This window comes from Micromys minutus (assembly GCF_963924665.1).
Source record: "Micromys minutus genome assembly, chromosome: X".
Classification (NCBI taxonomy): Eukaryota; Metazoa; Chordata; class Mammalia; order Rodentia; family Muridae; genus Micromys; species Micromys minutus.
This window is the reverse complement of record NC_137970.1, coordinates 124355136-124381197: the sequence shown is the minus strand read 5'-3', so window position 1 is coordinate 124381197 and position 26062 is coordinate 124355136. Positions and strand designations below refer to the sequence as shown.

Below are 26062 nucleotides of genomic sequence, written 5' to 3'. Positions count from 1 at the left end.
GTCCCACAGGGTTTATAAAAGATGGAACTTAAAAGACAATACATGTATGATAAGTAAAATTTATTAAAATCTCTGATGTTATTTTGATCGACTCACAGTGACCTTCACGACTGGGTTTATAAAGAACTATGTTTAACCAAAATTATTCTATTTCACAATTTGGGAAACCGACTCTTAACAAAATCAGGATTTATTCATAGTATCTGGGTTCATTTGTTAACTTGGTGAACATACAAAAGGAAAAAGTAACCCTAAATAATAAAATAACTTCTGAAGGTAGCATCACCTCAGATCTCAAGTTTTATTACAGAACTATGATAATAAAGCAGCATGGTATTGGCATGAAAACAGACATATTGATCAATAGAATCTAATAGAAGACCCTGAAATAAGCCCATACACCTATGGACACTTATTTTTTTTTATTTTGTTTTTTGACAAAAAAGCCAAAACCATACAACAACAAAAGAAAGCATATTCAATAAATGGTGCTGGTCCACCTGGATATCTGCATATAGAAGAATGAAAATAGATCCATATTTATCACCCTGCATAAAACCTAAATCCAAATAGATAAAAAACCTCAACATAAAACGAGATGCACTAAATCAGATAGAAGAGAAAGTGAGCAATAGACTTGAACTCATCGTACTGGAAAGATATTTTTTCTGAACAAGATCCTGACAGTGCAGAGAGTACGTTACAGGGATCTGAGAGTCTCTGGGTCTGAGCTGTAGCTTTTTCTCCACTGATGTCATCTAAGAGGTGAACAATTTCTACCCCTAGTACACTTGCCTATAAGAGAGAAAAGTATACAAATTACTTTAAAGGGGAGGGAAACTCTTCACCTCTGGAACAAGCTTAATCTTTTTCACCTACATTGCTTTATTATGAATGTGCTTTTTTTTTTTATTAAACGTTCACTCAGTTTTTTGAGACTCCTGGAGGTTCACAATTACTGAATTTACTTTTCTGTAGATGTCTTTCCCTTGGAGCTCTGATTTATAAAAAATTTCGCATACATTTGCTTTCAAGTGACTACACAAACCTTTTTACATGCTCTTTATTATTCGTATCTCTCTTATTGCTTTAGTACTTTACAAACTTGACTTATGAGTCAGTCTTTGGAAAATAGCCTTTTCCATATCTGCCATAATCTCTCCCACCTTGGAAGAATCACATTCCCTTATGGCATTCTTAGCAAAGGCACTAAAGCCCTGTACCAGTTCCAAGGTCCTTACTGAAAGTCCTCTCCTGTGAACTGGGATGAGTCCAGTGAACCGGGAATCAAACACCGATTTTCTAATTTCCAGTTCTCTCAGTAATAATGCCTTCCCTTCCATTGTTCTTCAGTCCCACATATCCATGGACACTTTGGTTGGTGATAAGCAAGAATCCCTAGTAGCTTTCATTACATTTATCTTGCTCTCTTCCTCACTATTGTCAGATTCCTCCAATGGTTCCTAGTTTTAGGGATCCCAAGAGGGACTTTTTGACACAGATCAAATGTGCACCCCTTTTCTTTTATGCTCTCCAGACCCCAGTAGCATGGAACAGCAAACCAGAAACTTCATTTCATACTGCCTTTCTCCCTGAGTTTTCTGCCAGTTCAGAGGCTAGTACAAAGGATACCATCCACATGCCCTTCCCTAGTAATCCCTGCTTTGCCCAGGTAAACTCTTTCTTGACAGACATCAGCTTCACCTGCACGTCTTACTAGCTACATGAAAGGACACGGAGCTGATGGCAGAGCCTGCTTCCAATCCCATTTCACATTTGTTTCTATGAATGTAATACATTCTCTGGTTTATTAGCCAAGTTAGGGACAATTCCATACTTATATGGCAGACGCCATTCATCAAGGATGACTGTCAAAAACTCATATGACAGCAGATGCTGGTGAGGATGTGGAGGCTGTTGGTGGGTTTGTAAACTGGTACAACTACTCTGGAAATTAGTCTAGCGGTTCCTCAGAAAATTTGACATAGTCCTACCTGAAGACCCAGTTATTCCACTTCTGGGCATTTACCCCAGAGATGCTCCAACATAAAGTAAGGATACATACACCACAATGTTCATAGCAGGTCTATTTATAATAGCCAGAAGCTGGAAAGAACCCAGATGTCCTTCAGTAGATGAATGGATACAGAAATTGTGGTACATTTACACAACATACAACAAAGACACATGCACCACAATGTTCATAGCAGCCCTATTTATAATAGCCAGAAGCTGGAAAGAACCCAGATGTCCTTCAGTAGATGAATGGATACAGAAATTGTGGTACATTTACACAATGGAGTACCCAGAAAGCTCAGAACACCCCAGAAACAACTCTCAAATCATATGAAGCTCAAAAACAGAAAGGCCAAAAAGTAGAAGCCTTAGTCCATAGGGAAAAAACAAAAGCAAACAAACAAAAACAACAGTAAGTGTATAGCACCCTCTCAGAGTGGGGTACACTTAGACCTTAAATCACTAATAATTCAAGAGCTAAGAAGATAGCCTTGTGGCAATTTTTGGTATTTAAAAACCATTATGTTTAATCTTTTCACACCAAGAAAACTTTGACTATTTACATGTTACATTTTGATTTACATGTACTTTATGCTCACTGTAACTAGTAAGATTTTAATGCATACTATCAAACCTTTAAAAAATCAAGTACTGACAAAAATGTATTCATATACTTTTATGCAAAAATGCTTTTAAAAATCTGTACATGTATCTCTTTTTAAAATAAAGTTGTAAGAAAAAAATAAATGACTAAAATAGAAAAAAAAAAGGATGACTGTCAGTCGCAGTTCTGAAGGAAAAGGCTCCCCTACAGCTGTCCTCCACATGCCTGGAAAGTTTCCCTCCTGCAAGTGCAACAGCTCTGCTGAGACAGGGGGAAAGTTCCCCAGTGAAAACATTGTAGATCTGCTTGGCAAGGTATCCTGGCCATCAGGAGCCACAACAGAAATGATGCAAGCACTCCTCTAAAACTCCTCTTCGATTTTGTGCTTTCTCTGGTTCAGTACCAAGTGTTGTGTTCACTTTTCCTAGAGAGATGAACAAACGTCTGTTTACCCCAGCAACAGAGAAATGATTCCAATGAAGTCTAACTTACTGGACCAGTTTATTTAGTTAGTATAATTTATGGGGATATGGTCAACTTATGAGTGGCTACCGCAATAAAAAATATGTCTCTCACTCCCCTAGCAACTGTTAACTGCCTTTGCTAACTGCCTACATATTTTCAGGAACAGGGGAACTCATGAGCCCCTCCCTCCAGCAACTGTTAACTGCCTTTGCTAACTGCTTACATATTTTCAGGAACAGGGGAGCTCATGGGCCCTTCCCTCCAGCAATTGTTAACTGTCTAGAACAATGGGATCCTCAACCTTCCTAATGCTGTGATCCTTTAATGCAGTTTCTCAGGTGGTGACCCCCCGTAACCATAAAGTTTTTTTTTTTTTTTTTTTTTTTTTTGTTACTTCAGGTACTTTTGCTACTGCTACAAATTATAATGTAGATGTCTATGTTTTCCAATGTCTTTTGTTGGATCATGACTCAGACTCAGAACTGCAGGATTCTCCAGAGAAGCCTTGTGAGTCCCTCCTCCTAGCACCTGCTAATTGCTTATATATCTCTTGGGATTGGAGCCTATCCTCTCCTTCCATGATAGAAAGTAAATGGGCCCAGTATTGTGCAGGTCCTATGGTTAATCACATCTGCTGATATTTCAAGAGGGCAGTAGTCATGCCATTCCTGGAGGACAGCATTCTTTAACAGCCTCATGAGCATACCCAAAGATTTACCTTATTACTGTGCTTGATGGTTCTTTTTTAAATGCAGCTGTTTATAAGATTCTTTTTTAAAAAAATATTTATTAATTATAAGAGTACACTGTAGCTGTCTTCAGACACACCAGAAGAGGGCATCAGGTCCCATTACAGTTGGTTGTGAGCCACCATGTGGTTGCTGAGAATTGAATTCAGGACCTCTGGGAGAGCAGTCGGTGCTCTTAACCCCTGAGCCATCTCTCCAGCCCTGATTAGTGGTTCTTAATACAATTAAGGTGACAATAAAACTTATCCATGACATATTCCTTTGTATCTTTTTCATAATCGGTTCTACATATTTATACTATTACATATAGGTATATTTCTAGGCTCTACTCTATCGATACGTTTCTATTATGTTATTTTTACACTCTCCTATTACGGTGAATTTATATTAAGTTTTATAATCTCTTTGTCCTCCTTTAAAAGTTATGTTCTTCTGTACGTATGTGAGGATATGAACATTGTCCTCTGCAATTTCCTGTTTGTGTGTGTTTTATACTTCTGAGATTTTGATTAGGACTAAATTTGGTTTATATTTGAGGAGAATGTGTGTCTTAACAACATTGACTTTCCTGACAGCTGAATGAGGCACAATTCAATGTGTCACACGTCTCATTTAATTTACACCTTTGTAAGTTTATTTCCACAATGCTTTGTAATTTATGTTGTCCAGAGCTTCTAAGTATTTTAGTAGGTATATCCCCATGTTTGTTCATTGTAGACTTGAGACTGTCTAAGAATCATGAGAAAAGGCATTTCAATGGAGAGTCTTACAAACCAAGTTGGCTTGTTGAAGTAACAAAGATTGTTAGTTTGGAAGACTCTAAGAGTGCTAAATAGATGTTCTAGTCCTCAAACCAAACTACACATCTACCTTACCCCCCACAGGGTATTCAGTATGGTATTTTGTGCCTTTAAGACCTCTCCCTTCTGGGCTTTCTTACCTAACAATGTAAGGGCGTGGTCACTCATCCTTGTCTGGGGAAGGGTATATAGCTGCCAGTTCAGGAAGGCTAAGGTAGATGGCACAGAGTCATTACCATGGGGAAGGCATCTACTAAGCTCGCTGAACCTAATATAGAAGACAATCAAGTCAGTCCAAATACCCATGAAGAGATAAAGCATGAGCCCATGAAGAGAAAGGACTGTACTGAACAGAAGCAGGAGTCTATGGTGAGATATACAAGTTTTTTTCTGTTGTTGCCCTTGAATCCTGCCCTCAAACCCTCTCTTTAGCCCTCACCTGCCCATTTCTCCCCCCCCCCCACACCTCACTGCTTAATTTTCTATTAAGCTCCTGCTTCTGTCTCTCCTCCATCTTATTCTTCAAAGCCTAAGTGAGCCTTTCTGTTTTCTCTCTGGGGCCTTTCCAGGTGTCTGGTCAACCTGTAAAGAAGGCAAAGGCAGAACAGTCAAAAAGTACCCAGACTGAGGTTACTTTTGAATCAAACGCTCCTTCTAAAACTAAGGCTACTGCAACAAAACTCAAGAGGAAAAGCCGAGCAAAATCCCACCAATATCGCTTCAAAAAAACATGATCTATACATAGCCAAGTGGGCAGAGGAGAACTCCATCTCCTCTAATGGGGGGGGATGGTGGAGTACGTAAGATTTCAAAAAACATTTTCCTCTGTATTGGGCAGTGGTCAACTATGAAGTAAATCATGACACCAACTAATATTCAGACATGGTAATAATAAAATCAAGCCCACAATGGAATGTTTGTGTCTGTGTTCTCTGATGGTGGGAAGGGAAGGCACAAGTGTGTGGGAAAGGAGGGAGATAGGAATGCGACGGGTCAGAGTGGTCAGAATGGTCAGAATGATTGGTCTAAGTGATTCAGTCCACTCAGTTTGAGACGGGCCAGGTTAAGACATGGAGCTGATTCTGAACACCCCAGGAAAGATGGCCAGTGGCCGTGAGAATTAATGGAAATATGCACTTGGAGGGTGGGGAGGTGGGAGATATCTTGAGGCCATGCCAGAGACTTGGGATAGGGAAGGTGCCTGAGAATCAATGGGGATGAGCTTAACTGGGACACACAGTATTGGGGACATGGAAACTGAAGAAGCCACTTCCTGCAGTCAGGCAGGAACCCGGGTGGACAGATAAGGACAACAACCTATCCACAAAACCTTTGACCCCAAAATCTGTCCTGTCTAAAAGAAATGCAGGGATAGGGATGGATTAAAGACTGAGGGAATGGCCAACCAATAACCAGACCAACTTGAGACCCACCCCATGGGGAAGCACCAGTCCCTGACAGTATTAATCATACTCTGCTATGCTTGCAGACAGGAGTCCAGCCAGCCTATCCTCTGAGAGGCTCCATCCAGCAGCTAATTTAAATAGATGCAGATACTCACAGCCAGACAGTGGATGGAGCTTGGTGACTCTTAGGGTAGTGTTAGGGGAAGGACTGAGGGCCTCGAAGGGGACAGGGACTCCACAGGAAGACCAACAGAGTCAACTCACTTGGACCCTTGGGGCTCTCAGAGTCTGAACCACCAACAAAGATCAAGCACAGGCTGGACATAGGCCTCCCTGCACATGTGTAGCAGACATGCAGCTTGGTCTTCATGTGGGTCCCAAACAACTAGAGCAGGGGCTGTCCCAAAAGCAGTTGCCTGTGTGTAGGTTATGTTCTGCTACCTGGGCTGCCTTGTCTGGTCTCAGTGGGAGAGGATGTGCCTAGGTCTGCAGAGACTTGTGCAAGGATGGGCCATACCCAGAGGGGCCCACCCTCTCAGAGGAGAAGGGGAAGGAGGATGAGGGGAAAGATTGTGGGGAGGGGGTGACTGGGAGGTAGGGTATTGATCAGGATGTAAAGTGAATGATGATGATGATATGGAGCTGAAGACATGTTTCCTTGAACATTTTGTTCCCCAGGGGAAAGAGAAAAACTATTTGTGTGTGTTCATGAAGGGCCATGAAGCTCACTAGGGATGGACGGTTGCATGTGTCAAAGCTTCTAAGACACTTGCTTTTGTATTTGTTGCATCCAACGCTATGATCATAGGCAATGAAAGCCTCTCAGAACAATCATCATCTTGTTAATCATCATCACCAATAGCACAAAATAATATTTGGACATTCTATATCCAACACTGATTCAGACACCTTCTTAGTAAGAAAATTGTAAAGGAAAAACTGGCTTCCAAGGATGTGGAGGTGGGAGTGGTCTATTTTATCCTTGGAGCAAGCGGTGAGGGGGGTACAGTTGCATATTCACATTAAGAACCAACATAAGTTTTTCAGTTTATCATTGGTAAGAGGCATAGAAAAGTTAACAAATGATCTTATGTCCTTGATGCAAAGTAGAGAACATTTCTATCACCACAGGGATTCTTCTTACTGCCTTATAAAAAAGATTATTTATTCCATGTATGTGAGTACACTGTCACTGTCTTCAGACACACCAGAAGAGGGCATCAGATCTCATTACAGATGGTTGTGAGCCACCATGTGGTTGCTGGGAATTGAACTCAGGACCTCTGGAAGAGCAGTCAGTGCTCTTAACCACTGAGCCCCTGCCTTTTAAGAAACACATGCCTTCCATTCCACTCCCACCCATCCTCAACCTCCTCCATGCCCTTGATCTGTTTTTCATTTTACAATTCTGTCATTTCAAAATTATTATTCCTTTCATAGGGACCGCCAGGTGTTGTAAAGTCTTTGTTATTGGCACATTTTAATTTACAGAGAGAGGGGGGAGGGAGTAGGTATCTGACTTAACTATGCATATAAAATTCCAGAAGAAGTGCTAGTTTCTCTTTATTGCTGAGCAGTATTCCTGAGGATCGGTGTACATGGAGTTCTGTCTCTTCTCTAAATATTGAAGGACATTTGTCACATACAGAACTTTATGTGAAGACCAGTTGCTGGTTCTCTATGATTAATAGGCAAGAGTATAATTGACCAGTTACTAAGAATTTGGGTTTTAGACTCATTTAAAATTTTAGATTTATTATTCTGTACGTGTGTGTGTGTGTTTTGTCTGCACATATGTATGTGCACCTTGTGTATGCCTAGTGTATGCAGAGGTCATCTGGTCACTGGAGTTACAGTTGCCAGTTTCCATTTGGGTTCTGGGAATTGAACTTAGGTCCTCTGCAAGAGCAGTGAGTGTTCTTAACCACTAAGGCATCTTTCCAGTCCTAGATTCACTTTAATGGAGCTCATTAATGGCATACTTTTAGATTTACAGAAAACTGAGCACTTACTTCAGTTCCTCCATGTTTTTCTATGAGTTGGTAGATCATCTCCTTTGTGTTATTAATATTTTGTTATATGGAAATAATGTAGTTTGCAATTTCACTCATCCACTGAGGATCTTATGTTTTGCTTCTGAGTTTTGACTCAGGTATTAAAGAATCAGAACAGAGAAATTAAAGGACAGGACATAGTGGCCAGGCCTAGCGAAAAATGGCTGTAATCTCAGTGTTCTGAAGGCTGAGGCAGAAGTATGGAGTTTAAGGCCAAACTGAGCTAAAAAGAAAGACCCCGTTTTAAAAGAAGCCCGGGAATAGAAAGAGAAAGGGAGCGAGGAAGGGGAGGCCTTGTAGCAACTTTGCACATAGGAGCCTAGCACTGGAGAAAGCTGGCTTTTCCGGAGACTAACAGATGAGGTACATCAGAATCTCATAAAACTCATTTCAAGCCAAGTCCAGTGACTCGAGCCTGTGATGCTAACACTTGGGAAATGAAGGAAGGAAGCTAGGAAGATTACCAGTTCCTGGCCAGCCTGGTCTGCATACATGAGGCCCTGTCTCACTCAGAAAAACCCTGCACAAATCTTCTCCAGTGTACCTTCAGTGCCCTCTACTGACAAGGATTTATATTGTGACTCTGGTCAGGCAGAGTAATCACAAAACATTGAGAGTGCTCAAAGAAGGGAGCATTTGGAGAAGAGATCCAATTAAGTAGTGTAGCATCACTTACACACGCTGAGGTTTTAGAAGTCTAAGATATTCGTGTTTCAATTTTCCAAGTCACTTGATGACCAACTTCCTTCTCTTAGGTACTGCCTCTACAAGTACAGGAACAAATAAAAAGCTCTTCTGTTCAAACTCCACAAATAAAAGGTTTGCAGAAGGAACTGATTGTGAGAGTTAGCCCCCGACCCAGGTCAACCTGACACAAACCAGGGTCATCTGGAAGATTTTTCTCTATCAGATTGGCCTGTAGGCAAGTCTGGAGGCTTTTAAAAAATTAATGATCACTGGGGGGGGGGGCCTAGATCACTGGGGCTGGTGCTGCCCCTGGGCAGTATATGAAAACAGGCTAAGCAAGCCATGAAGAGCAAACCAGAGATAAGCATTCCTTTATGGCCTCTAGACTTTATGGTTCCTGCCTTAGCTTTCCCAGTTATGGACTTTTACATGGAAAAATGGAAAAGCAAGTCAGATAAACTTTCCTCCCTAAGGTGCTTTTGGTCATGGTCTGTATAACACCAGAGAAGGGCAAACTAAAACACTGATTCCTAACCAGAGGCCATTCAGTGACCTTGACCTAAGGATATATTTTGACTAAAAACTTGGTAGCTAAAATAGTAGTTTCTAAACCTCAGTCTAGATTAAATGCATAACATTCCTTCAGTAAAAGGAAACCATTGACTTGTCTTATTTAAGAGTTTCAGGTTTCAGAGAGAAAAACAGAGTAGAAAGTACAGTGTACTGTGATTGCCTGCACAAGACTGGCACATAATCAAATCAGTCAAAATGACAGCATGGATGGAGGAGGGACAAGGAGCCTTCACCCCTAGTTGAAGGGTTATTGACAGTTGGTGGCTGTTAATGAGGGGAGGCAGTGAACTTTCACCCTTAGTTGAGGAGTTATTGACAGTTGGTAGCTGTTAATGGGGAGCATGGCCCCTGTAAGATAATCCTGTTTTAGAGTTCATTTCTTTTAAGCAGTGAATAATATTCCATTGTCTGGATGTACCACAGTTTCTTTTACATTTCCTCACCTATACATTTTAAACCGAACTGTGGCAACTCTCTGATAAACATGTGTCAGCTGCTTCAAACATTTGTGTGAAGGGTTGTGCCTGGGCATAAGTTTAGAAATTCATCTGGTTAGCTTCCAAGTGTATGGTTGCTGATCCATATGGCCAGGCTATGACATCATCAAACCATCCCAAGTGCGTACACCACGTCGTTTTCTCAGCAATAATGAAAATGAGTTGGTATTGCTTCATACTTTCACTCTGTTGCATCTCATCGTATCTTCATTTCCCCGATGGCACATGGAGTGCACTATCATATGCTACTTTCAATATTAGGAAATGAAATACATATGCAGGTTATAGGAGACACAGGTAAGTCCCAACCATATGTGTTTCTGTGTGTGTGCACATGCGTTCGTGCACGTTAGTAAGGTGTCCATTCAAATATTTTACCTGTTTTCCCACTTAAAAAAAATCGGGTTAGTAGGCTGCAATCCACAGAACCAAAGAAGCCAGATAACACGGAGGGTCCACTGAGGACGGTGAATCCTTCTCAGAAAGGGAAATTAAATAGATATCCAGTGTGGATGGAGGGAGAGGGAAGAGGGGATGGGGGGAATCACATGCAGGGAGAACAGGGGAGAGAATAGAAATTGGTGGTGGGTGGGCAGGGGGCACCTTTCAGGAACTAATAGTTTGCAGGTGATCTTCCTGACTTTGACTTAAATTAAAATCTTTGATGTAAATTAAAATCTATGATGGGACTCTGGTCAGAGACCTGGGAAGAAGGGGGGGGCAGGGAGTCTATGGGGGTCACTTTAACTGAGACCCCTAGCAGTGGGGGATATGGATCCTGAACTGGCCACCTCCTATTTTTAGGATATGGATTCTGAAAGCCAGGCAGGACTTGCACTGGAGGGATAAGGACAGCAACCTACCTACAAATCTTTCAACACAAAATGTGTCCTGTTTACAAGATGTTCAGGGAGCAGACTGAGAAAATAGCCATCCAATGAATGGCCCACCTTGAGACCCAGACGATGGGCAGAAACCAATTCTTGACCCTATTAATGATACTCTGTCATGCTTACAGAAAAGAACCTAGCATGGCTGTCCTCTGAGAGGTTCCATGGAGCAACCAATTAAAATAGATGCAGAGACCCACAGCCAAACACGAGATAGAGCTTGGGGAGTCTTCTGGAAGAGTTGGGGGAAAGATTGGGGGACCCAAATAGGACAGGAACTATACAGCACGACTTACAGAGCCAACTAACCTGGACCCTGGGAGGTTCTCTGAGACTAAACCACAAACCAAAGACCTTCTGCACATATGTAGGTCCCCCAGGAACTGACTCTACTGCCTGCATGTGAATCCCATTCTCCTAGCTGGGCAGCCTTTCTGGCCTCAGTGTCACAGGATATGCCTGGTTCTGTAGTGACTTGATGTGCCAGGGTGGGGGTAGGGGCTTCCTCCTTCTTAGAGGAGGGGGGGGTAGGGGATGATCTCTGTGAGGGGTACTAGGAGGAGAGGTGTGCTGATTTGGGGATGTAATGTGAATAAATAAATCAGGTTAGTTTCTTACTGACTATTCATGGTTCTTTGTAAGCTACACATGATGGCACATGTCTATAACCTCACTTTATGGAAGGCAGAGAGGAAAGATGACTGTCATCACATCAAGACCAGCCAGCCTGGTCCACATGGCAAGTTATGGGCTAGACAACAAGGGCAACACAGCAAAACTCATGGGTATGTTAAGGGGGGGGATTTCAATCTCTGTGTAATAGTCTCAGGCATACAAGATCCAAGCAAGGCCTTTTCTCAGCCTGAGGTTCTGGTGCACTTCCCTAAAGAACATGTTATGCCATTGTGAGCCTGGTTCTGGAGGATTTTGGTAGTCGTGGAGTGATACAAAGCATTTGAACTGTATGGTAGAGAGGTTGCTATGGACAGTTTAAACTTCCCCTCCTCTGCTCTGAACCAGTTCAAGTCTCCTTGAGGCCCTATGACATTGCAGTTGGATGGGAGGCACATGGAACACTGAACAACGCAGGCAGAAGCCTTTTCTATTTTCTTTCCCTTTGTACTTATGGTTGCTGTAACAAATCACCACCAGCAATCTAAACATGGTATATTCTGGAGGGCAGAAGTGAAATACCTCACTCAGATGATTCTACAGGGCTACACTTCTTTTGGGGGTATTAGAGGAAATCTGTCTCCTGGCCTTTTCTGACAGCTAGATGCTTCTGAACTTCCTGATCACACCCTCTCCATTCTCATGGACAGCCAGGACACAGTAGGCTTTGTCAAGTGGCAGTGCTCTGACACAGACTGTCTCCCTCTTGTACTTTTTTTTTTTGCTGGAATATTTATTTGGTCTATTAAAATCAAGATCTGCAAAACAAACAAACAAACAAACAAAACCACAACGACATCTAAACATAAGATAAGAAACCTTGAACATTAACATTCTTCAATTTCGTGTAAGCTCTGCTGTATGGAAAATATACAAACTTCAAATAGCTGCAAAAATAGTGTCTTTGGGTGAAAATAGAGTTTCTACATCAATACAAGAAAAATAATCATTTTTATAATTCAATCCAACCCTGGGGAGGGTAGAGGGTATGGGGCTGCTATATGCCCCCAGAAGGAATGCCAGATCCCTCTTCCCACTATTTATTTTGGGCTAGGATGCTGTTTAAGACAATCTTCAGTCAGGGTAAAATTGTGAAATGCCACTTGGGAAATCTCGTGGTCCCCTGCCAACAGCTGATTGGTCAAGTGTTCTGGCCCTGAGGACCACTCTGGTCAGCTCCTCTAAAAAGGAGGCATTTGGTCTGCCTTTCTGTGTCTCTAGAAATGGAGCTGTCAGGAAGCCTGTGGCATCTCCCCTCTCTCAGTCACAGCGAACTTATTCCATGAAAAGAGCCTCTTATAAGTCATTTGTGCTCACACCCTGGGCTAGGAGATTCAAGACCTTCTAGTGGGTGAGGGAAGCCGCAGGTACACAAGTGTAAGTTGTGAGCTGCCTAGCTGCTAGTGGAGGAGTTAAGTCTCCTCCCTTTTAGAGGGGCTGATGTCCACCAAAGGACCTGGGGCTTTGACACAATAAATGAAAGTGCTCAAAGGCCAAGAGGGAAGGTCTCCTCCATCCCCAGCTTGGGAAGCTAATGAAGAAGAGTTCACCACCAAGGCACTAGTCTCCATGGTAAAGTGTGATGGGGCCTGGGGGACTCAGACTACCAAGGAGCTCTGGAAAAGCACGGACTCTTCTGATGGTGGGGTGCGCTGCCATGGCTCAAATGGCAGTGAGGAGGCCTTGGAAGCTTCTGGATCCTTCCGAGGTGGTGCCCTGGGGCTGGCAGGGGGAAGAGGAGAGCCAGGGCTGGAGGGGCAGTTACGGAAGATGAAGCCCATAGTGGGGAAGAGGGGCTTGATCAAGCTGACAGGGCAGAAGGCAGAGCCAGTCGGGTTGAAATGGACTTTGTTCTTGTCAGAACGGGAAGTCAAGAAGGCCAAGTCAGGACCTGGGGACGTGGCCTCCTCAAACACACGAACTCTCTCACAGCCTTCTGGGGGCTCTCTTTTGAAGACATAGCTGTGATTGGGCCGAGGGGAAGCAGCAAAGGCAAGGGCTGGAGATGGACTGCCATCTTCTAGGAAGGCTGGGTGGCCTGGAGAGGATGCTTTGTTATTGTGGATAGATGCCAGCTCCTCTGTGGCACTCTGGTGCTCCTCACGGTTGGCCTGGCCAGGAGGCTGGGGGATGTCAGTGGAGGGAGAGCTGGTCAGGTTGCCTGGCTCCAGGAGAAGCAAATGGTCACAGCTGCTATTCTGTGGAGGAGCTGGACACGGTGCCCATCAGGGACATCAAGTATCCTCAGCAGCTCCTGTTCCCCCTGCTCCTTCACAAACACCTCTTCTAGCTCCTGGTTGAGCCCTTCTAGGCTTCTGTGCAGACAAGGGCTGAGTCTCAGGATTGGGGATCCTGGGGGGAGGCTGGGAAGGGATGCCTTCACTGCTCCCAGTACTGCATGGTCCCCTTGGACGGGGAGCTCCGCTCCTTCTCCTTCCCACGGCGGCTCAGCTTTGTCCTCTGTAGCTGTTGCTTCAACTTGGTGATGTCTTTTCTGTGGTCTGTGCTGCCCCAACATGCTGATCGCTTATGCATGCAGAAGCTGGCCCGCTCACCTTCTGGCTCTTGCCAGGATAGGGGTGTCTGGGTGGCCTTGTCATTGGTACAGCAGGTGAAGGCCCCATCCGAATCTCGTGGCCACTGGCCCAGAAGGTAGGAAATGAGGATGGTGTCCAGGGAGGAAGTACGCCAGACGTGGGGTGGCTGAGGCCTACACACTGACTTTTCTGGGGCCACCGAAGAAGGAACACTAGCTGCGCGGCCACCCTCCCGACGCTGGTGGGCAGTTTGCAGCTGGAAGGGGACTGTAGCCCTGAGTGGCTGCAGACCGACGGGGGGGGGGGAGCCAGCGGGCGCTGGCGGAGAGCAGCCCCGCCGGAGACCCCCGCCCCTCCGCGCCCCGGCCCCCAGGAACCTCCGCCTCGGCCGCCCGCTGTGGCCCCGGACATGGCCCACCCGGCTACCTGCGGCCTCAGCCCCAGGGCGAGCTCCACACTGCGACCCTCTTGTACTTTTAAAGATACTGACTGCTATGTTAAGGACACTTGAAACTTCCAGAATAATGTTATTTCAAAGTCAGCTGATTAGTTTTGGTTAATCAGCTTTTCAGAGCTGTGACATAATACATAATGTGGGAAATTAAAGGAGAAAAGATTTATTTAGGGTCACCCTGCCCATGGATCAATCCATGGTCGCCAGGCTCTATGGTATCTTAACCTTTTGGTGAAGCAAAAACTCTTGGTGAGAGGGCAGTCAGCAAGGACGGAGAGAAAGGAGGAAGCAGTGGCGGGGGGCGGGGGAGGGAGGAAAAAATAGATAGTAGTGACCTATTTCTTGCAATGTCCCCCATTTTCTAAAGTTTCCACAACCTCCTGGTAGCCCATTCGGCTATGAATCTGAGAATAGAGTACGTCCATTGATGATGATCCCACCATCTTCCAGTTCCCCACCGCTAAACACTACTGCATGAGGATCAACCTTTCACAAACAAGGTGGATTGGGAATGGGAGAAGAGGCGGTTTAGATCCAAATTAAACCAACTTTAATTCTGTTTGCAATCCAGTTTCCTCACTTCCTCATAGGTTTTGGAAACCCAGCTCAGATGCCCCCGGAGAACAACAACAGCAGAAATTAAATCAACTCAGCACGAGCCCAAACCCAAAGCACACTGAATAAGAGGCATGAAAGGGATGGCAACAACAGGACACACAGACCTGTGGCTGGCCACCCGGGCTCCACTGTGGTCGATGTGCAGCTGAGGGCGGGCACAAGATAAGGCAAGGCCGGTGACTGGGCAGTGAAAAAGTAAGGCGGAGACAGAGTTTTGGAAAGGAGAAAAGCCAAGAGAGAAGAAGCCAAGATGGAGGAGGAAGAAGATGAGCCCCCTCTGTGTGGCTTTAAATAGCCACAGGTAGCTATGAATATATTATAAGGGATGGATTATTACAGGACAATTTATCTTATCTAGGTGTTCCGATTATATCAATTGGCTCTGAGTTCAGAGTGGAAATTTATTGATAGAAATCTGATTGATAAATTACACTTTTAATTTTACCAGGTTGCTGGGAATGTGAGCAGAGTCCACAGCAGGGAGCCACAGCCTCTTCTGGTCCCAGCAGACTGGGATGAAAACTGAGAACTTACCAAGTCGGATGGGGACGTTTGGATGATTGAAATGAAATACTCCTCAAATGCCATGTGGCTCTAAGATGCTGGTGGTAGCAAGGGTTGATGATACCTTTTTTAAAATATTTACCGAGAGTTTTGATTTTGTCGGGCTAGTGGGAACTGTGACAATAACCCAGGGAATGTGAGCAGAGTTTGCCTCAGAGACCCAGCCAGAAGAGGAAGGCCATGGCATGTGGCTAGTAATGGAGGCAGAAAGAGCACTGGGGACAGAGAATAGCTGGGGGTAGCATAGCATGGTGCATGGATCTTTTGCCTCTTTGATAAAATATTTACCATTACACTCCACAATGGACTACCGTTGACCCTCCTGCTTCTCTCTATTTAATCTGTTGCATGGACAATGAAGAGGCAAGGACGCTTGGAAATGTTTGAATCTGCTCCTTTCTCATATTAGCATCTCTCTAGTACAATTAGGGGACTAGTTGAGGGATAGATGGATCTCCTTAAGAAAGGGAAATAGAGCAATTAGTTATGGGTGGATAAGATGGGGTGCTGGAATGGAACTGGAAGATCAACTGGGGAGGGGAAGGGCAGAGAGGGAAGAGGAGGACTATGGGCAGAGACCAAACTAATGACCATTGATGGTTTGAATATGCTTGGGCTAGGGAGTGGTACTATTAGGAGGTATGTCACTGTGGTCGTGGGCTTAAGACCCTCACCCTAGCTGAGTATTCTGCTAGCAGCCTTCAGGTGAAGATGTGGAATTCTCAGCTCCCCCCTGCACCATGCCTGCCTGGATGCTGCCATGCTCCTGCCTTGATGATAATGGACTGAACCTCTGAACCTATAAGCCAGTCCCAAGACTTGCCTTGGTCATAGTGTCTGTTCACAGCAGTAAAACTCTAAGACAGGGTCATCTTATGCAAACCTAATACAGTGGAAGTTTCCTAAGATATAGACATATATGAAGGTGATATAAATAAAATCAGCAAATAGCAGGGGACACAGAGCCCCAAATGGACATCTCTTGTCACTAAATGAAGATTGCAGTACCAGGAATGGGTAACATCTAATTGGTTTGTTGAATAAAGAGGCCCCATAAGAAAGCCCAAACAACCAAGGCTATTGCCAAAACTATTGGTTGAAGCGGAAATTTCTAGTTCTTTGGAAAGTTAGTTATGTCAAATGATGTTTTGCTGAGGCACACAGGTGAAAGGATGTTTTCCTGAAGCAGGAATGGGAAAGGGGTTAAAGGATGTTTTGCTGGAGCAGACAGAGAAATATGACCCCAATGATCGTGGGGTGTGAGCGCTGAGTCTCAGTTTGGTTTACACTGCCTCACTGTTCTTTGCTACCGACACACATGTATTGGTTTGCCTTACACAGTGTTGTTGAACTCAATTTGTGGTATCAGTGCCATTGAGAAAAATTTGCCCAAGTACTGCTCTCAAGGTTTCCGAAGCAGCTTGCTGCCTTTGAGGTCTTGCCTCAGGCCAGTTGGCAAGCCTGGCTGTTTCTTCAGGATTGAACTACAGCTGCTGGTTTGTGCCTAGTATTTGCTTGTCTGAAAGGACTGGACTGAAGCTGTTGTTTTGTGCCTGGTGTCTACCTGCCTAGAGAACTTGTCTGCAGCTGCTGAGTTAGTGTTTGACACAAGACTGAACTGCTGCCAAAGAAGATTGAGTTCACTAAACAAGTCCTCTTCTGCAACATCCTAATAACATTTGTTTTCCACTACCTCTTCTGGGTGGTGGGCCTTATTAAAAGAAGGTTGTGAAAAATTTATGCTTACAATAGGTTGCTCTTTACAAACTAACATCAAAGCCTCATGGCTGAAGATAACACCTATGTAACCCACTGAACACCTACCTAAAGCCTTCACCCCTACATGCTAGTGTTGTTGATGCCAAAAGGTACTCTGCATACTACAAAAGGAGAAATGTAAACAGCAACCCATCTATAAGCCATTTACAATGATTTCCTGCATTCAAGGATATACTAGAGCAATGGCAGCACAAAGCTTGTGGGAGTGACCCACCAGTATCTGATCTGACTTAAGGACCACTCCATAAGATGGAACCCATACCGAACACTGCTTGGGTGACAAGAGCCTGAGACTAGATAGTCCAGAGACCTACGGAAAAATCAATACTACTGTTCTAGAAGCAACAACAAAACAGCAATGACTCTTGATGACGTTCTGCTATACTCATAGATCAGTATCTTGCTCAGCCATCATCAGAGAAGCTTCCTTCTGCAGCAGATGGGAACAAATACAGAGACATCCAGTCAATATACAGATAGTGAGAGACCCTGGAACAGTCAGCCCTAAATGGGATGCTTCCATCAAACCCCTCGCCTCAGGGATCAGGAAACCCCGAGGAAAAAAAGCAGAGGAGTATAAGAGCCAGAGGGTCTTGAATATTTTTTAAGTGCTTTTGGCCATTTGAGATTACTCTGTTTAATCTGTACACCATTTTAAAAATTGGGTTTTATGATTTGTTGTTGTCTAGTTTGACTTCTTTAGATATTTTAGAAATTAGCCCTCTGTCAGATATAGAATAGGTGATCTCTTCCCATTCTGTAGGCTGCCATTTTGTCCTACTGACTTGCAAAAGCTTTTACGTTTCATGAGGTCCCATTTATTGTGAATCTTAGTGCCTGAGCCATTGATGTTCTGTTAAGGAAGCTATCTCTTGTGCCAATGTGTTTGAGGTTATTCTATCAGATTCAGTGTATCTGATTTTATGTGAAAGTCCTTGATCCACTTGAGTTTTGTGCAGGGTGATAGATGTAGATCTATTTGCATCCTTCTACATGCACATGTCAATTAGACCAGCATCATTTGTTGAGGATGCTTTCTGTTTTCCCACTGTATGGTTTTGGTAAAAAAAAAAAAAAATCAAGTGTCCATAGGTGTATGGATTTATTTCTGGGTCTCTATTTCAATTCTATTGATCTGTCTCTGTACCAACACCATGCAGTTTTTTTTTTTTTTTAATCACCTTTGCTCTGTAGTGCAGTTTCAGGGATTGTAATACCTTCAGAAGTTCCTTTATTGTTCAGGATTGTTTTAGCTATCTTGGAGTTTTGTTTTTCCATAAAAAACTTGAGTATTATTCCTTCAATCCTTAGCTATCAGAGAAATTCAAATCAAAACAACTTTGAGATTTCATCTTCTACCTGTCAGGATGGCTAAGATCAAAAATACAAGTGAAAATTCATGCTGGTAAGGATGTGGAGCAAGGGGAACTGTCCTCCATTGCTGGTGAGAGTGCAAACTTGTACAACCACTTTTGAAGTCAGTATGGTGGTTCCAAAGAAAACGGTAGTCAAAAAGAAAAAGGAAGAAAAGAAAAAGAAAGAAAGAAAACTGTGTTCCACCATACCACAAAGACACATGCTCCACTATGTTCATAGTAGCTTTATTTGTAATAGCCAGAAACTGCAAACAACATGGATGTCCCTCAACCAAAGAATGGATAAAGAAAATGTGGCACATTTACACAATGGAGTATTATTCAGATGTTACAAATAATGACATCACAAAAGTTGCAGAAAATGGATAGAACTAGAAAAAAATCATCCTGAATGTGGTAACCCAGACTCAGAAAGGCAAATGTATGTACTCACTTATAAGTGAATAGTAGCCATAAAGTACAGGATAACCATGCTATAATCCACAGACCCAAAGAAGCTGAGTAAAAAGGGGGGCTTAAGGGGGGACAAAAAGATTTCTCTGGGAAGAGGAAATAGATTTCATGAGTGGACTATGTGGCAGTTGGTGGTGGGAACAGAAGAGATCAGAAGGGGCAGGCGAAGGGAGAGAGAAAATATCAGGAGAAACAACTGGCATTGGGGTCATTTCAGGGGTGAGGTAGAAACCTAGTGCAAATGGAATCTCCATGGAATCTATGAGAGTAATCCTAGCAAACATTCCTAGTAATGGGGGACACAGAGCCTGAACCAGCCATCTTCTGTAACCAGACAAGACCTCAAGTGGAGGTACTGGGATGACAACTCAGCCACAAAACCTTTGACCTACAGTTTGTCCTGCCTGCAAAGTATGCTGGGGCTAGTGTCTAGCAGAACCATCAATGAGACCAGAGAGACTCATCCAGCAACTGATGGGAACAGATGCAGAGTCCCACAGCCAAACATTAGGTGGAGCTCAGGAAATCCTGCAGAGGGGATGGCGGATTAGAAGAACCAGAGGGGTCAAGGAAACCATAAGAATAGAACCCACAGAATCAACTCAATGGTCTCTCAGAGATCAGGGAGCCTGTAGGAATCTGGCCCAGGCCCTCTGCATAAGTTATGGCTGAGTAGGTTGGTGTTCTTACAGTCAGGAAGACTCCTTTGCTTTCCTCCTACCGTGTTGACTTGCACAGCCTTGATGTGATGGTATGTACCTGATTGTATTACAGCTTGTTGGTTGATGTCCCTGGGAGGCCTGTCCTCTGAGAGAAGAAGTGGATGGGACTGGGGGGGGGGGTTAAGGGAAGGGGAGAGAAGGGAGATTGCAATTGGGATGAAATATATAAGAGAATAAAAGAAGATAAAGAAAAAAAGAAGAGCCAGAGGAAATGGAGGATACCAACAAATAAAGGCCTTCTAAACACAGCAGGCTAGGCACACATGTGTCCTCACAGAGACTGAGGCAGCATGCACTGGCCTGCAGCAGATAGGGTCCTAGAGCTAAAGGGAGAAGTGGACACATGCTACCATCTCTAACCCAGACCCTATCTATATCCAACTGATAACCACTTGAAAATGAAGTTATGTTTGGTGGTCCCTTGTCTCATACTGTCACGTCAGAGCTTTGTCTATTTTAAATCTTTATATTTTTGTTATTTTTTTTTCATTTTATCCTACACATTCTCTGTGTATATATAATGGCTTCTCTTTTTGTGTTTTTATGAGATTCCTGATTGTGTGAATGAGGGGATCTGCCTGTATCTACATTTTTTGTGCCTTTTCTTGGGTTCTTCTGTTTGCTTTTGTCTTATTTCTATGTGTTTGTTTTATCTAACTATATTTTATTTTTATCCCTTAGAAACATATTTGTTTTCTTTTTTTCTTAGAAAGGAAAAGACTTCATTGGATCTAGCTTAGAGTTTCAGGGGTCTAGTTTACTATCCGGGCAGGAAAGATAGCAGGTTTACATATTTATCTTTATTACAGTGTAAACGTAAACTGATTTCAAGCTCTAGATGTTTGCCTTCATAGCCAGTTATAAAACGATTATACATACATATACATACATCATTAGCAAGTTCTTTGGTAGGGAGGGGATGTGGCTTAGTCAGTAGAGTCTCTAAATGTAGGAAGCTCTACATTCGACCTCCAGCATTGCATAACAATAGTGCCCTGGTAATGGTAGCATGTGCATGTGTTTGGAAAGTAGAGATTGGGGGATCAAGAGTCCAAAGGTCACCCTCAACTCCATGGAAGACAGCCTGGCAACTTGAGACTCCTTTTTAATTCTTTTTGCCCCGACCTGTCAAGGTGAGGTGTTTTCTCTCCTCTTCTTCCCAGCATGTGTATGTTTGGGATGCACTTTCCTAAAGATTTCTAGATCTATCCATTTATTAGTCAGAGTGGAAAGCTGGCTGTGGCAGTGCATGATGTGGGATAGGGCACAGGAGGATCAGGAGTTCCAGGTTAGCTTTTGGTGTGCTGGAGGCCAACCTGGGCTATATGAGACTTCAGGCCAAACAACAATTATAGCAACAGACAAAACCAGATACTGTCACTGTGACAAAATCAGTGAAGTAGATCCAGAAAAGGCACATGAGAGGGACTCCATCTTAACACAGTTACAGCCCTGGGAAGGCTGTCAGGTTTCAGTTATTTATTACAGCATGTCTTTTAATATTTATTGCCATGAAAATATTTTCATGAATTTCACAAATTCCTGTGATCTATTAGTATTAGGTTCGTTTTTCTCTCACGGAGTGACACCTTTTAATGTATGAAATATTTACAGCGTTTACAAAAAGCAAAAGAATATCTAATAATTTTTATACTTACAAAATCCATACATTATACTACTATATTTGAGATGTCTTATTTGGTAGGCCATTAAGCTATGACATAAAATAATTTACAAAGATAAATTTAATCTCTCTTAATTCACTGAAAACAAAACCATATTACCTATAAATAATCCTTTACAAATCACTGTAAAACATTAATTGATTTAACTTTAGCTTTTACAAATATATTTACCAAATGAATTAGTTCAGATATCAAATAGAACTATGCATTTAAAATTTCATTTCATACTACAAAACAAAATGGAAAAACCTGAAAAAGCAAATTGCCCAGTACTTCAAGTAATAATGTGCAGAACCAGTTTTTATGCACGCATGTGGGGGAGGGAACCCAACACCATTTAAACAGAGATACATAAACAGAATACTTTAAAGAATACACTAAAAAAATGTACACCTGGGGCATTATTGTAAAGAAAGATGCCCTAGTCATAGCTCATCCATCCAAGACGGTGCCCCTACACTTCATCGGATAAGCCATGCTGACTAGAGGCATGTTTGCGAACATATTCCCCTAAGCAGCAGAAGACAGCCAGCTCCTCACACAGTGCTATTTATGGGATTTGCTTCAACCTGAGTATGACTCAGTGTTAGACAAGCTCATGGGATAATTTAGAAAGCAAGGCTGAGAATGTTGAGGAAAAAAATCAAGCCTCATTGTTTTTTTAATATAAAAATATGCTTCTCTTGAAAAATGATGGGAGAACCTTTTATTTTAAGTAATTCAGAATGATGAAATGCTCATCTTTCTCTTTACCGCACCACGTACGGTGGTATAAGAATTGGGATCTGCCGAGGAAGCGGAGTGCGGTTTGGCTTTGGCAGTAACATTTGGATTCAGTTTAGATAATCCAAAGCGACTGTTGTAAGCAGCTGGAGGAAAATCCATTTTACAAAGAAATTTCCTCCCTGTATTTAAAATAACATTTCAATTAGGCCCACAAAATACATAATGTATATGTAGAATTTATATAGAGGTAAATTAAACTTTTATCTTTGCAAAAGTGCTTTGTAAAAAAAGTGTGAGGATTTTCCAGAACCCCCTCTTGACTCCTTCCTTATGATTGCCACCCAGACACCGTAGATTTTTGTAATATGTATTACAGAAGGCACTTACTCAAGAGTCTAAGATGTTAGTTGAACTTCTTAACAGAGGCAGACACTTTAAATCTACTTTGTACACATGCCCAGAATGAAAGTCAGCCATTTCACTTATCTAGAGTTCAAGTGCAGCGCCAGCGATTCTCTCAAAAGTGAGTTTGCACATGGGGCATCATCTGTGAAGAACTGGAAGGTGAAGTGTGGGGGTCAGCGAGCTTGGCGGAGTTGGCTAGCTGCAATTCCTCCAGCCTCTTTATGTAATCGTCACGCAAGGCCAAGAGCTCCATGTAACGCTGCTCCACTGGGTTGGGCTGCTATAAAGAACCACAGACACAAGTCACATTTTATGCTAGTCACGCCATCTGCCCATTGCCTTCAGACTAAGCCCCTAAGAACTGACATAGACACATACTTTTCTTATACACTGCACTGTGGACACATAGGGGAAAGCAACCACAGTCCTAAAATATATAGCTCATTATTTGCCAATGTGAAATAGAGTGCACATACTTCATAGATGCTCTGCCATCTTTAAGTATTTATCAGCCTAGACACAGCTTCAGATGTCTGTGTTCCCCTAGCCCAGCCCAGCCCCAGCCCAGCCCAGTCCCAGCCCAGTCCCAGTCCAGCCCCAGCCCAGCCCAGTCCCAGTCCAGCCCCAGTCCAGCCCCAGCCCAGTCCCAGTCCAGCCCCAGTCCAGCCCCAGCCCAGCCCAGTCCCAGCCCAGCCCAGCCCAGCCCCAGCCCACTGCCCTCCTTTATTCTGAAGGACAATTCTTCACAAGTTGGTGTGATGCTTTTCTAGAGGTGAGTATCCAGAATAAAACGGTGTATATTACTTTTTGTTAAAATCTATGTAACTGATATCATTTTGTCTTTAGGGACTGGTATTTGGGTCACCGTTGTGCTTTGTAAATTCTGTCATTGCTGAGTCCCACTTATAGAATAAGCCAGTTAACAGGGACATGCCCATGCTGAAAGCACTTAGCAATGTCCAGGGCTCCTCAATGGTATATGCAATGGTCTGTGTGTGTGTTTTTCCACATGTATTCATGTACATATCTGAGTAAACTTCTAGGCATGATGTCTCTGAAAAAATACAGTACCATCTCTTTGATTTCAACACATGCTACCCAATCGCTCTTGACATGGGGCCATGCTCAGTGTTCCTTCCTCCTGCTCCAAACTCACTGATATAGGGAGCTTAAGAGTTTGTATGGACTTGAGGGCTAAACGGTGTATCGTGGTATTCTGTGCCCATACTGCTCTGCAAGAGCATCTTCACATGAGCTTCCTGCCTGAATGAGCACACAGCCGACAGCAGCAGCTCTAACCTCCCGTCAGGAAGCCACTTCTTACTCTGCCCCTTCCCAGCTGTGTAACTTTGGTTACAACATGTGCTTCTGGATTTCTCTACCAAACTCTGTACAAACGGCCCTTCCAGGTGTGTTTGGAGGATGCCACAAGTCTGTGTCACTGAGGGGATTGATGTTGGCATAGAATAGAATCCTTACCAGCATGTTCATTTCTGTACACCTTTATTTGGAGACACAAATCACAGAGTGCACACATCCTAAAATGTCCAGCTGTGTAAGTATACATGTAAATAATAATCTCCCAGGTCAAGATGTACAAGAGCTCTGCAGGAGACTCATGTTCCAAAGCTATCAGAGATGGCTTTACAGAAAGCTTGAGTGAATTATGAAACAGGAAGAAATGAAAGCTAAAGTCTATAAAACTGCTTTCCTTTAGCACACAGAGTGGCTCCCAGAACTGTCCATATTAAACTGTCTAGCCAAGCTCCGAGCGCCAACGAAGCTGTGACAGCAGGTACTGTTGGCACAGGCTGAGGAGAATGATCCCTGTTAGCACCAGGCACTTGGTATGACCAGGATTCTCAAGAGCTGCAAGCCTGAGTCTTGCACACAGTGCCTTAGTTTCTTGTGGCCACTATCTCAAGTGAACAGAAACTTTGGTGTCTTAAAACGTGAAAGTTACCTTGTTTCTGCAAGGTAAAAAGCTCATTGGTCAAGTATCACCAGGGCCAAACACTTTGAAGGCTCTAGAAGACAGTCCTTCCTTGCTCTAACTCTGTTTCTGACGGCTCCAGAACCCCTTGGCTTATGAAAATTCCACACTGGTCTCTCTATCTGCTTTTGTATGGCCCTTTCCCCTCCTTCGCACCCATTTTGCAAATCTCCTCCCCTGTTTTAGGAGAATGCTTATCCATGGATTTAGGGTCAATCTAGAGAATCAAATAATCCTATTAAAAATGGGGTACAGAGCTACACAGAGACTTCTCAACTGAGAAATACTGAATGACTGAAAAGCATCTAAGGAAGTGCTTGACATCCCTAGTCATCAGGGAAATGCAAATCAAAACCATCCTGAGATTCCACCTCACGCCAGTCAGAATGGCTAAGATCAAAAACTCAGGTGACAGGAGATGCTAGTGAGGATGTGGAGAAAGAGGAATATTCCTCCATTGTTGGTGGGGTTGTAAGCTGGTACAGCCACTCTGGAAATCAGTCTGCTGGTTCCTCAGAAAACTGGACATAGTACTACCAGAGGACCCAGCTATACCACTCCTGGGCATATACCCAAAAGTAGCTCCAACATATAACAAGGACACATGCTCCACAATGTTCATAGCAGCCTTATTTATAATAGAAGCTGGAAAGAACCCAGATGTCCTTCAACAGATGAATGGATACAGAAACTGTGGTACATTTACACAGTGGCGTACTACTCAGCTACTAAAAACAATGGGTTCATGAAATTTCCAGGAAAATGGATGGAATTTGAAGCTATAATCCTGAGTGATGTATCCCAAAAGAACACTCATGTATGTACTCACTTATAAGCGGATGCTACTCCCCCCACCCCCAAAAGCCCGGAATACCTAAGAAACTATTCACAGAATTTATGAAGCTCAAAAAGAAGGAAGACCAGAATGTGGATGCCTCATTCCTTCTTAGAAGGGAGAACAAAACAGGGGAGGAAATACAGGGTCAAATACAGAAGCAGGGATTGAAGAAAAAATCATCCAGAGGCTGCCTCATATGGAGAACCACCCCATATTCAGCCACTAAACCCAAGCACTATTGCTGATGCCAAGAAGTGTTTACTGGCAGGAACCAGACATGGATGTCTCCTCAGAGGCTCTGCCAGAGTCATACAGATACAGGAGAGAATGTTTGCAGCTAAACATCAGACTGAACACGGGGACCCTAATGAAAGAGCTAGAGAAAGGACTGAAGGAGCTGACAGTTTTACACCCTCATGGGAAGAACAAAATCATCATCAGCCAAGGCACTGAGGTGGAAAGGATGATTGGGAGAGGGAGCACCTTCATGGAATCAAGT

At 43.3% G+C, this 26062-nt stretch overlaps 1 protein-coding gene and 1 pseudogene across 2 annotated transcripts in view; both read right to left on the bottom strand.

The window, feature by feature from the left end:
• Positions 1-13009: 13009 nt before the first annotated feature.
• LOC308414801 (protein FAM117A-like) lies at positions 13010-14361 on the bottom strand (annotated as a pseudogene). The gene has a single exon. The product of its transcript is annotated as a protein FAM117A-like (transcript).
• A 4740-nt stretch (positions 14362-19101) lies between these two features.
• Positions 19102-26062, bottom strand: part of MTM1 (myotubularin 1) — a 108120-nt gene continuing 101159 nt past the window's right edge. The window contains exon 15 of the mRNA XM_080911050.1: positions 19102-23012. Within this exon, the coding sequence (XP_080767176.1) occupies positions 22845-23012 (168 nt within the window). The 3' untranslated portion in view covers positions 19102-22844. The remainder of the gene's footprint in view (positions 23013-26062) is intronic.